General features: G+C 48.5%; 1 protein-coding gene across 2 annotated transcripts in view; it reads left to right on the top strand.

Annotated features, from left to right (window-relative positions):
* The window catches only part of CDK18 (cyclin dependent kinase 18), a 116,666-nt gene extending 104,606 nt beyond the window's left edge, over positions 1–12,060 (top strand). For both annotated transcript variants that reach the window (XM_075910460.2, XM_075910461.2), the window contains 2 exons: positions 1,343–1,420; positions 4,050–12,060. In XM_075910460.2, the coding sequence (XP_075766575.2) occupies positions 1,343–1,420; positions 4,050–4,084 (113 nt within the window). In that variant the 3' untranslated portion in view covers positions 4,085–12,060. The remainder of the gene's footprint in view (positions 1–1,342; positions 1,421–4,049) is intronic.
* The last annotated feature ends 360 nt before the right edge of the window (positions 12,061–12,420 follow it).

Here is a 12,420-nt window from a genome sequence, read left to right as displayed (position 1 = left end):
TCCCTACAAAAGCAAATGGATGGATTAAGAACGGTGTTGCTTTCGGACCAAGAGAGACACTTTCAACCCTGGCTTACTGTTTTCCAACTGGCACAAGTTGGAAGATAGTCAGAAAGTGGGTGTAAGTCACTTTTTCCACACACTCTTTATTTCTGAAATTTTTCCCGTGGGAAAACTGGTTTCCTGTGGGAAAACTTCAAATGAACGTTTTTCCTGTGAAAAATCCCCACAGGAAACATTCCCATTAGCTGCCCAGTGCCAGAGCTGATCAGGACAGAGAGCAAGGGGGCCTTGCTCCCAGGGCCGGCAGTAGGCTGATTCGCCCGATTCCCCCAAATCGAGCCCCGCACCTAAAAGGGCCCTGTACCCTAAACCCAGAAGTGTGCTGGGCGCGCTGCGGGATGGGGCGTTGGCCCCGGAGGAGGAGCACGGCAGCTTCTGTGCACCGAGGGACAGGGTGTCGGCCTGTCGGTTTGGTTGGAAGTCGGGACTTTGCCCTGTAGCTCTGGGAATTTAAAGGGGCTGTGAGTTGTTTCTGTGTGTGCTGGGTTGTGTTGGGTTTTTGGGGGGGTTTTTTTGCTCAACCAAAATTTGGTTTAAATTGGGCCCCGCACTTCCTAAAGTCGGCCCTGCTTGCTCCTGCATGAAGGAGAAGCTGCTGAGTCCTAAAGCAGGCCTAATAGGCATAGACAGACCTTCATCCACACCCTAAGGATTGTGCCCATGCATATGTTTCTTTAGGGATACCCATTCTGTGGCTCGGTGCCTATTTAGAAATAGGGAGCCAGTTATTCAGGCAGCTTGGAGCTGTGGCATAGTACAGGTTGAACCTCTCTAGTCTGGTGCTCTCAGGATCTGATCGGTGCCGAACCAGAGAATTTGCCAGACCGTGGGGGGTTAATATTGTCTAGCCGCATCACCAACACTTCCAGTGCTTGCTGGGCTCTGAGGAGACATGTAGGGGTAAATTGGAGCTAAATAACAGCACAGAACACAGAGCCAGGACTGGTGGCTGCAAACAAACTTTCTGGGACTGTGGGAAACTTGGTCACACCCATGATCAGTGGACATCCAGCTCACTACACTCATGCTGGGACACGGATGTTGCCGGACCAGAGAGTGCCGGACTAGAGAGGTTCAGCCTGTAGGGAGGGGAATTGTGGGACTGGGGGCACAACAATGTTGAGGGATCCTTGGCCTGTGGGCACTACAGGCTGGGGAATTCTGGGACCATGGGAGCCCTGGAGTCAGCACGGTGGGTGAAGTTCAGAGGGTGTATCGGTGCTGTGCTTCCAGCCAGTCGGGTTAAATCTCAATGTCTTCTCTCTCTCCCTTCACCCAGATGCCTCCATCTTCTCTCTGAAAGAAATACAGCTTCAGAAGGACCCTGGCTACCGAAGCTCAGCCTTTCAGCAGTCAGGTAGGATGCCGCAGCGGGGGGCAGAGCCCTGGTCTCGGCCCAGTGGGATAAAAGGCACAGAGCCAGAAGGCACCGTGCTCTCCTGCAGCACCTTCCCCCAGAGGATCCCAGAGCTCAGAACAAACACATGTGCAATGAGCCACACAGCGCCCCTGCCTCCCAGAGGTAGATACTGTCCTATCCCGGCTTTCCAAATGGATGAAACTGAGGCGCAGAGAAAGAGGCCTTGTCCAAGATCACACAATGAACCTGATTCTTCACTGATTTGCGTCACGGGGAGTTGTTTACCCCTCGGGTGTAAAACGCTGCCACGTCTGAACCCTGTGCTCTCCCCAGTGGCTGTTTCACGCCCTCTTCCCTCAGGCAGGAGGTGCCAGGTCGGGTGTGCCCAGACCTAGCCATTTTGAGAGACTAGCATTCAGGGCCCAGACCCTCCTCTTGCTTACAGTGCTTTCCATCACAGGTTACTCCCAGTGGGCGCCAGTATGAGGGAAAGCTGAAACAGGCCCCAGTTTCCCTGCTTCAGTCCTGTGGCTTTCACTGCAAGAGCTGCCTTTCTCCCTGCCATGTGGACATAGGTCTGTCTACACTGGGAGCTGTGGTTCCTAGCTTGGGCAGATGTAACCGTGCCACTGAGGCTACATCTACACGGTGTGGGTTTTTTTTCAGAAGAGATGCAAATGGAACGCTCATTTGCATATACCGCACTCTTATTTGCATATCCTCTTCCGATCCTTTTTGCGGAAGAGGTTTTTGTGATTAAAAAGTCCCATGTAGATGGGGCCATTCATCAGAAAAAAACCCTTTGGCGCAAGAGCCTGTAAACCTCATTTTTTGAGGAATAAGGGATCTTGCGCACAAGGGGGTTTTCCAACAAATGGCCCCGTCTACATGGGGCTTTTTATCGCAAAAACCTCTTCCGCAAAAAGGATTGGAAGAGGATATACAAATAAGAGTCATATATGCAAATGAGGGCTCCATTTGCATATCTGCTGCCGAAAAGAATACGCAGTGTAGACGTAGCCTGAGGGAGATAGCACTACACGCAGCAGCGTGGCTGCCACCGCATGGGCAGCACAAGAGGCTACCAGGTCTGGTTCTGCCTGAGACCCTAGGTAGGTGCTAAAGTAGCTAGCCCATCCCGCCGCCATGGCTACGCTGCTGCGGTTAGCACACTGGCTCAATCCCAGCTCGCACGGCTCAATCCCAGATTACACCCTCAGCTCTTGTGTAGACCGACAGCAGGAGCAGCAAGGCCAGTGGGCGGAGCCCTGCCTCCCGGGCACTGGTTTAACCGAGCCTGTCTCCTGCCGGCCTTGGGAATGCTGGCCTGCCCAGGTGTGGCCGGGCAGACACACGCTGCAGTTTTGACATTGGACAGCATCCAAGGGCAACGCCTCACGCTCCAGATACCCTGCCAGTCTGTCCAGCCCTGCCAGGCAGTGCCAGGCAGGTGGTGCATAAGCCGCACTGCATTGACCTTCTCCACCAGCCACACGGGTCCCACTGCATGTTTTTTCAGAGTAAAATGAGGGGAAAGTCTCTTTGGACATTTGGGAAATCCCGCCAAGTAGCCTCTCCCGCTCCACCAACCCACAGGCAAATGAACCCACCTCAGAGTCCCTCCCGGTTAATTGGTAAGAAGTGTCTTAGTGAAGGGAAATGATTGGGCCTAATTACGGTGTCATGGCTACGCATCCGGACTCCTGGGCTCTCTTCCCAGCTCTGCCACTGCCCTGCTGTGTGACCCTTGAGATGGGCCGGGTCCCATCTCTGTCTCCTGGAGATTTACTGACCTGGGTTCTCAGGCAGGCACTTGGAGATCCGCAGAAGGAAGGTCCTACAGAAAAGCAATACAGTACCCTTAGAGCAGGCCAGACACAGGTCCCAGTCCTAGCCTTCAGTGTTCCCTGTAAGCTGGGCGCTTTTGCGGCCAACCAGGAGAGAGTCATATGCCGCCCAGCTGATTAGCAGAGTGCCCACAGCCAGCAACCTGTATTTCTATGGGTGGTGCACATTCGCACATGCCTCAGTGCACAGAACAACATTTATTCTGCACATGGATGGAAAAAATTACAGGGAACATTGCTAGCTTCCCCAACGCCCTGCTTCAGAAGGGTCTTGGTAGTGAACCGAACCAGAACCATGTATCAGGGCACTCATGTCCTGTGAAGTGTGGATCAAGATACAGATGAGGTGGCTGAATCCTGGACCAAACTGAACACATCCGATCACAACGTCCCTGAGCTTCGGGCGAGTTCGGTTCCAAAGCCTGCCACGCAGGGCCCTTTTTCCTTAGCTTTGTAATATTGGCAGATTGGTTCATGTTCACATGTGTCCAGAAAAGCACCATGAGCCTAATGGGCCCCCACCCGTAAGTCCGCTGGTTTGGATGCAGCTGTATCGGGGACCGGTCTTGGCCTGACCCACGCAGTATATAATCTTCAAACACTGTTTCCTTGGCTCAAAGTTTGTAGCTGACTCATGAAACTTTTACACATGAACTGGCCACTAGAAGGAGACATCGTGCCAGACTCTGTTAATGGGTTACATGAGCAAGAAGCTCTTATGTAGCCTTTCTGATATCTCTCTCTCTCTCTCTCCCGCTCCCCCTCTTTTTCTCTTCCAGCCCGAGGGAAAAACAGGAGGCAGAGTATATTTTAAACCTGGCTCTTGTTCCCTTTGTCACCATGGAGGTCAAAGCACTGAGAAAGGAGAGGACTACATGCTCCCACAAGACCCATCCACAGAATTACTGACTCTACAGGAAGATACTGGAACGCCCCTCTACCATGGGCTGTCCACTGTCCCCCAGAATCCCACTGCTGACACCAGTCAGCCAACCAGTAGTTCTTGTCAAAGGAGCTTTGCCCTCCAGTTCCTCATTTTTCATGTGGCACCACCACGCGTAAGCTACTGCGTTCCATACCCGGGTAAGGTGCTTGATCTAGTGACTAGTTACTCTGGGAGAAACCCCGAGCTCAGGAGACTTGTGTGCTGGCCTTGTTAAGTCCTCTTTGCTGCAGTAAGAGGAGGCGAGCTGGAATGCAGAGGAGCGCCGCAGGCGGAGGGCAGGATCTCCATGGGTTGGCAGACAGCTGGGCGGCGATCCCATCGTGTAGGACATTTCTGTGCACGCGCAGCATGCCTATGCTTGGGCATCCTGCATTACCCGCCACTGGGAAAGTTAGATCAGGCAAGATGTATTGCACTGGATGAAGGACATGCTATTTATCACAAGCAGGGGATAACAGATGGGGAGCCCATCCAGGGCTTTCTGACATCAGACTTTTAGTTGGGTGTGAAATCTTTACCAAGGGAGAGCTCTCCTGCCCCATGGTGATCGATCAAGGATCCCTCTTCCTCTCCCCATGCACAGTCACCGGGAATGCCTGAATTGGCAGTCCCAGGGGGTGCTGAGAAGAGAGGTAGTTTATGAGAAAAGGCAGGATTATTGGATTCCTCTGACCCCCTTGTCTTCCCCAAGTCTCCCCTCCCCATTTATTTTCTAAGCTCTGACACCTGGCTGCTGTCTAAAAACACCCCTTGTACAAGAATGTGAAACACCCCTCGTGCAAGAGCATGCAATGATGCAGCACGGCTGATGCGGACTTTCTCCTTAGTTCCATGCAAAATGGGTGCAGCGTTCCCCAGGACGTCCCTCGAGCCGTGTTTCACAGCCGTTCCGAGCCTCTCAGATTTAGCTTTCCCGAGAAACCCGTGACATCCCATTTCTCACCTCAAGACCCCGCTGGGTTTCTAATTCGCCTTGCATGGAAAGGGGCGCGTTCACTAGGGAACAGAACCCATCTCCTAGCAAGCAGCTCAGGAATTGCAGCCAGCTGGGCCCACTGTTGAGCTCATGGCCAAACATGGAAGAGCACAAGTCATTTCACCTGTGGGTGCAAATGAGCTGTGCATACGCAATGCGACATAAAGTCCACCTTTGTGGTGGGCATGCAAAGGTGCCGACCCTACCTCTGTGAGGCTATAGGATCATAAATAGACTCCAACGTGACAACCTGTTCAGCAGAAACCCTCCCCAGTCACACCCACCTTTCCCTCGGACTAAACAGATTGTATTGGTCTCGTCTATTGCACACGTACCGCACTCAATGGGACTCAACTGCTTGCTGAAATGTGAACATGTGCTTAAGTGCTTGGTTGGGAACTGAGCCATGATTAGTGTATTTTCCTCAGCCTCTATTTCAAGGCCATGCCAAATCCATTCTGATAAATAAGGGCCTTCTCAACCCTTCCTCCAAAGTGCCAACCAAACCGGAAACTTTCTTTTTGTTTTGAAGTTTGAAAATTGTCAGGGTTTTTTTGTTGTTTGTGGTTGGTTGGTTGGGGGATTTTTTTTTTTTTAAAGTTTTCATCCCCACTCTCCTCCAATTGTCTCATCCTCTCCCATACCCATCATGGCCCAGCCAGCACCAGGAAATAATGGGGACTTGCTCTAGAAAGACAGTATCATGGGCTGGTAGACTGTGAGATTGATGGGTAGGAAGTCCTGAGTTCTAATCCAGACTCCTACTCAGTAGGGCCTGGTCTACATGGCGTGGGAAAGTTGAGGTACGCAACTCCAGTTCTGTCGCTGGAGTTGATGTATCTTAAATCCCCATCTGAACAGTGGGAGGTCAAACACTCCCATCCGCTTCTCTTACTCCTTGTGAGGAGCAGGAGTACTGGCGCTGATGGGGGCACCCTTTGAGTTTGACCTAGTGGGTCTTTACTACACCCGCTAAATCAAACCCCAGAATATCGACCTCAACAGCATTGATCTTCTGTGTAGACATGCCTATACTGAGTAGCCTTGGGCAGGTGATGGCACTGATCTGTGCCTCAACTTCCCCATCTGTCAAATGGGGCTAATAATCATTAACTGCTTCACTGCGAGGCCCAATGATGTACAGCTCTCTGACAATGCCAAGCACGAGTAAAAAATGGGCCTGGACCTGAAATTCCTCAGAGTTTGGATCCAATACAGATCAGACACTAACTGCCAAGCATTATAATTCCTAGCCCAGTCTAGGTACCTTAGCAATCTGGACCAAGTCAGGCTCATCCCTGTTTTGAGATTTGTCCATCCCTGGGTGGTTTCCTTCTGTGCATGTCCTGCATACAACAAACTGGAGAAAACACTTCTGTTTTCATTCATTCATTCATTCATTCAGCACTTCACCCCATAGCACATGAGAGATGTGGTCAGCCTTTCTGCATGTACATATAAAGCATCTTGTTTCCAACTTCACATTCTCTGTTCCAGCTGTATTAGGGGTTTTCTTTTGAAGTTTACAAATTCTGGGTTCCTGTTTTTTCCACTCCAGCTCCTCTGAGGAAGTGGGTTGTGCCCACAAAAGCTCATGAATACTATATATATATATATATATATATATATATATATATATATATATATATATATATATATATATATATATATATATATAAAAATAAATAAAATATGTCTCCAAGGTGCTACAGGACCACTGTTGTTTTTAAAGTTACAGATCAACATGGCGACCCCTCTGTGACATGTAATCTAAAATAAGTTGTAACACCTGTTTCCCTCTAAGGGTGTGTCTACACAGCAGGACTAAAGTTGAATTAAGCTATGCAACTTCAGCTACATCAATTGCATAGCTGAAGTCAAAATAGTTTAATTTGGCTTTTGGCGCTGTCCACACAGCAGGAAATCGAAGGATGAGCGCTCTTCCTCCGACTTCTCTTACTCCTCGTGTAATGAGGGTTACATGCGGAGTCGGAGTAAGAAGTCCAGCTCGACATTATTTCAAAATAATGGCCTGCCGTGTAGTTAGTTCCAAAATAATGCTGCTGTGTAGATGAGCCCCAACTGTCCTTTAGCAAAGCTTTTGGCATGAGAGTTTCCTAAGTATAGCAGGAATGTGTCATGGGATTACTCTTTCCACTGTAGACAACTCTATTCGTGAGTGAGTCATTGGCTTGACCCGCTAGATCAGTGTTTCCACAGACCATTGTCAGGGGTTCCGCGAGAAATCGTGGAATAAATAAATAATTTTTTTTTCTTACAATGTAAGGCTTACACACACACACACACACACACACACACACACACAGCTCTTTACAAATAAATTTTCTTGACAATAATTTAGCAGTAATTGAATCACGCTCCCCGCTGTCAACATGCCTACTCACATGTTACAAGTTAGGCACCTTGTTTAAGGAACCTTGTTGAATCAGGAGCCATGTTGTCTCAGCCTAGAAGGGAAGATGGACCTAATCCATCTGCCCCTTAGAGAGATAGGGCCAAATTCATCAGTAGCATAGGACAACGCTGCCCTAGAAGGCACCATCACTGGAATTTAAAGCACTCAGGTGCAAAGCCAATTGCACTGCTCAAATTTCTTGCTGCTTCTCCTGCTGTCATCAGCCCCCCTGCTCTGCAGACTCATCTCCAGCATCATCTCCAGTGCTATTCCTGCACCCTCTCTCCCACCCAGACACCCCACTCTCAGCCTACTCCTGCACCCTCCCTCTCACCCAGACCCCCCCTATCCCTAGCCTGCTTCTGCATCCTACTTCTCACCCAGACCTCGCACCCTCACAAGGCTGCAAACCGAGACAGAAGGTTGTAGAATGACCATGACCCTGCAGCTGGAACGACTTTCTCCAGATTCAGCCTGTGGAGAAAGTTATCTCTAACCCCAATGCCCTTGTATGCTGGTTGTAGCTCTCACTGTTCTCCCACAGATCCTTCCTGAAGGAGATCTCTCTGCTGGGACCCTGTTATTTATTAGCCTAGGGAGCAGCTATCATTGTGAGTTTAAGATAATCACTTTTGTTCTGCTGCATTGGGAGGGGGGGTATTTATTCCTAATCAAGAGAGTGATACTGTGTGTCAATATTGACCCCCCCACTGAGCAGGGTTTGGTTCATAAGCCCCCAGCACTCGCTTACTGGCAGGCTGAGTCCTAGTTGTGTGACCACTAGGTTCCTGCACGTGCCCTGCCTGCAAAGGCACCTACATCTTAGCAGAAGCTTTACGTTCACAGGCGCAAGGACACTGGTCAGATCCTGAGCTAATGTGAACTGCTAGGGCCCTGCCGAAGCTAGGGCCAGAGTACAAAGGCATTTAGGTGCCTAAAGAGGCAGATGGGCTTCTACCAGGACTTTCAAAAGCTCCTAAGCAGGTTAAGTGCCAAACTCCCAGTGAAAGGTAGTAGGGAATAGGTGTCCAACTCGCTTGTCAATCCAGCTAAGCACCTGCCTACGTGTTTAAGTGTTTCTCAATCTGGCCTCTTTGCTGGTTTGCATCAGCTGAGCCTTCTGCTCTAGCTCCTTGGCAGGTGAATTCACTTCTGTCCCGCTGTGTATTTAGAGTGACGCATTAATCTAAATGCATCCAAGGCTGGTGCATTGGTTGTATTTTGTTTCCTCGGTTTCCCTGGGCATTGTATGCTAATCGCATTGTGCCACTAAGCTGCTTGCCACTGTACATTTTGTAGATTTCAGAACAAGAGAGTTAGCCAGGAATCACTGACCTACCTCGTGTGCTTGACGAGATGCACACATTGTACTGTAATGTGGTATTGGCATCAGCTGGCATGCTCCATATGTGTGATTGACAGGATTGGCTACTCTGGCTTTTCAGACTATCAGTAATGTTATAGGAGTGCCTTCGCCCACTCGTCCTTGCGCGGCATCAAATTCTTTGGGGCCTGATCATCTTCTCATTTAGAGATGTGTGTATCAGGAGCCCACGTCATTGAAGCAAGAGGAATTACCCCCATGTCAAACTTGTGCGAGTCTGTGGAAAATCAAAACCCATGTTACTTATCCAGCCTTAGGTTGTAACAAATATGAGCACAGAGAGTTCCCCTTTGAAACCTGATTTTGTTTAGCTCTGTCCCAATGTAATAGCCACAGAGAGTTTTAACTGAAACCTGTTCTCTCCCTAGAGATACATGAATCTCCCCCCGCGCGCACACACATACAATGCCAGCAAGTAGAATTAAAAGGACACGATGCTTTTTATGACAACTAATAGGACAAAAATGCTTTTTATGAAACCTACTACAAAAAATGGCCAAGATTTTTATTAATTCGGTACATTTATATCAGTGCATTTAAACATTCCCTAGAATAGCAGCAGAGATTAATAATTGAAACTGCATGATTGGTTTGGGGAAGCACTTGGAATACTAGATAAAAATAGAGCTGCTTAACAAATTGGACATTTCTGTGATTTTCTTTATTCGTATTTTTGAATATTTTTGACTGGCCTATATTATGATTGAAAAAGAAAATATTTGTGGTTTTATTTTTACTTTTTGCAAACTTTTTAAAATGTCTTGACCAGCTCTAGAAGAAAGTCAGTTGGATTTTTCTTTCAAATCTAGGTAGTACGCCTTTAAAACTCTTTATTCTTCCATCACAACAACTGATATCTAGCCAGAAATGCTGATAACACTAATGTTAATAACAATATCTAAGTTGCAGGGGAACAATACAACTTTGCAGACAGTCATTTTATTTCCCACTCCTCGTACTCATGCGCCTTCCCCGGCTCCACACGTTTGCAGATTTTGGTTGCGATTTTAAATAGCAAAACTGCCGTTTGTTCTCATGGTAACGAGCCAGTAAGCATTTTCGTCCCCTCTTTTGACTTCAGATGGGAAATCGGAGGAACCATTTTCACCTACCTTCCCACCTGTGTGCGCTTTCTCACCACTTGTCTTTGCTCAGAAATGAGGCTGTTGTTGGAACATGCTCTTGAGGGGCTGCATTAACTTACATGATGTTTGACCTGGCTTTGCCCTCAGTGTCCGCTTCTAGGGCAAAATGGTGCTTAGCATCAGACCAGCTGCAAAGGTGTGCTTAACGCCACACCGGTTAATAGGGCTCCTCAAAGTCAGGTTCTGCTAACCAGCCTCCTTTTTGAATTAGGACAATGCCTCTGTGGAGTGATGCCAGAACCCTGAGCTGGCCCACACGCAGGAGTTTCTGTGGGGGATGCTTTTTTGTAGATGTGGACCGCAAGGGGGTGACTGCACCCCCTATGGTCCCCCAAGTAAGCGGGGAAATCAGCCCCAGCCTTCCCCTGGCCAGCCAGACCATGGAGGAGGGAGGCACTGGTATCGCACTGCTCCTGCCTTCCTGTGGCAGGCCGAAGCATGCTGACTTGCAGGACCATGGGGGGGTTCACCTCCTTCGCAGCCCCCTGCGTATGGGCCTCTTGAGTAGCTAAGGTTCTGGATGAAAGCAGACGTGGAGAAAGAGCAGAAAGGAGGAAATGGCTTAGCCCTGTTGGTTGAGGTATATATGGTGGGAGGGATAGCTTAGTGGTTTGTGCATTGGCCTGCTAAGCCCAGGGTTGTGAGTTCAATCCTTAAGGGGGTCATTTAGGGATCTGGGGCAAATATGTCAGGGATAGTGCTTGGTCTTGCCATGAGGGCAGGGGACTGGACTCAATGACCTTGCAAGGTCCCTTCCAGCCCTATGAGATAGGTCTATTTCATTTCATTTCATCTGCATCTCAGCAGGCATAAATGTCTGTTTGTGGAGATGAGACCAAACCCCCTTGGGTTTGATGCTCCTCTTATTTACGTGGGTGTTCCCCTGGTGTAGCCGAAAGCAGAAGTTGGTCCCTTTATCTTCATTAGGACAGAACCTCTCTGATAGGAAGAGCCACATCACGTGCAGCGGCAGATTTTTGATGCCTTGCGAATCTCATTCAGTCCTCCCACCTGAGAGCATCTGCAATGGAGTCTTGGAACTAGGCGTATCCAAATGCCACCGGGTGATTTGTATCCATTCCACCAGCCTCTTTCGGGTGACGTCTCTCAGCCCTTAGGGCCTGATCCAGTGCTCACTGATGTCTGTGGAAAACCTCTCATTGACTTCAGTGGGATTTGGTTCAGATCTGTGCTGCACATGCCTCTGAAACCTTAATCCCGAGAGGTGCGCACAACCCCAAGGGATCTGAAGTCCACAGAGAGCTGAAACCACCGCACCCTGCACTACCACTTTGCTCGCACTCGCGGGCCAGAGTCTGCTGAGTTTCACCAGGGCAAATCCAGCATCACTCCGCTAAAGTCTGCGTTTACACTGGGGTAACTCAGAGCAAAATGTTGGCCCGGTGGATTCTCCAAGTGCAGTCCAGTCTTTGTGAGAAATGGGGTTGAAACTGACAAGGCCTCTCACACCAAGAGCCACGGATCTTTGCCTGAAAATACTACTGTTGCTGTGCCGTACTGTTCTCTTCCTGTACTCTAGAGTCTTGTGTTGAATGCACTTTGCTGTTCCTTCAGTGTTCCTTGCTAGTGATTTCCTGTGTTAGCAGGTGCAGATAGTTTTTCTGTTTCTGGGTTTTTTGGTCATCTTTTTAATCCTCAGCAGCTTGCTTTTCCTGGGAGGGGAAACATGCACGTGTACACACCAGCCACCAGGATCCCCATACTGTGAATGTTCTCTGGTGTGATTCATTTGCAAGTACAAATAATATATTTAACTACTATTGTAAAAACAGAAGATGGATTTTAAAAGAAATAATTTTAAAGGTTTATTCCAAAAGATGCATTGATTCTTTTTTTTGTATGGAAAGCTTTTCTGGAATTAATCAAAAGGCACAAAAATAAATAAAAGATGGTATCCCTGTGTTTCTGCGATTTTTGTATTTCAGATGTGCCATGGACTGGTTTGTGAAGCTACTCATTTTCTTACAAAGCCCTATATTGCGAATGTGTTGTCAACACTACGAAGCCAACTTTAGAAAATAAACTGCAGTGCATTAGATGGTAGTTTTGTTTGGGGCTTTATCTGTTTGGAAGGGTTAAATGCCTGCTTTGATGTGTAGTTTTTAATTGAACAGGTTGGCTAATGCTGTTGTTTCACTAAAGCTGATTGAATTTTTTCCCCTTGCAACCAGTGGTAGTTTGGTGCTTTTGAAAATCCCCTTAAGTTGCCTGTCTGCCTATGTAGGTACCTCAATACCTGGTGAATTCTGATCGGAAGGGCCA

The sequence above is a fragment of the Pelodiscus sinensis genome, chromosome 27 (genome assembly GCF_052426305.1).
Source record: "Pelodiscus sinensis isolate ZL-2025 chromosome 27, ASM5242630v1, whole genome shotgun sequence".
Lineage (NCBI taxonomy): Eukaryota > Metazoa > Chordata > Testudines > Trionychidae > Pelodiscus > Pelodiscus sinensis.
This window is presented reverse-complemented; position numbering and strand designations above follow the sequence as displayed.